Here is a 376-nt window from a genome sequence, read left to right as displayed (position 1 = left end):
CCGGCCCCTGGCCTTGCTGGTGGCCAAGAACGTCGCCATGTTCCCGGGCAACCAGGAGCGGTTCTCGGAGGGCCACATCGACGTCTGGTGGATCGTCCACGACGGGGGGATGCTTATGCTGCTGCCCTTCCTCCTGCGGCACCACAAGGTAGCTCAGGCCCCCTGGCATGGGGCAGGGGCCTGGGGCCATCCCTGCCGAGCCGTGCCCATGCCTCCCTCCCTTGTAGGTTTGGCGCAAGTGCAAGATGCGCATCTTCACGGTGGCACAGATGGATGACAACAGCATCCAGATGAAGAAGGACCTGACCACGTTCCTGTACCACCTGCGCATCACTGCCGAGGTGGAGGTGGTGGAGATGGTGAGTGCTGGGATGGG

The 376-nt window shown here is 63.8% G+C and overlaps 1 protein-coding gene across 1 annotated transcript; it reads left to right on the top strand.

Annotated features, from left to right (window-relative positions):
• Positions 1–8: 8 nt before the first annotated feature.
• Positions 9–363, top strand: LOC118453153 (solute carrier family 12 member 5-like; the record flags this gene model as incomplete). Its single annotated transcript, XM_035902622.1, has 2 exons — positions 9–148; positions 228–363. Coding segments are annotated over exons 1-2 (247 nt in total), but the record flags the coding sequence as incomplete, so codon positions are not given.
• Positions 364–376: the final 13 nt, after the last annotated feature.

The sequence above is a fragment of the Egretta garzetta genome, unplaced genomic scaffold, assembly GCF_000687185.1.
Source record: "Egretta garzetta isolate BGI_Z169 unplaced genomic scaffold, ASM68718v1 C8127906, whole genome shotgun sequence".
In the NCBI taxonomy this organism is placed as follows: Eukaryota; Metazoa; Chordata; class Aves; order Pelecaniformes; family Ardeidae; genus Egretta; species Egretta garzetta.
Note: the sequence above shows the minus strand (reverse complement) of the source record. Positions and strands in the feature narration are given on the sequence as shown.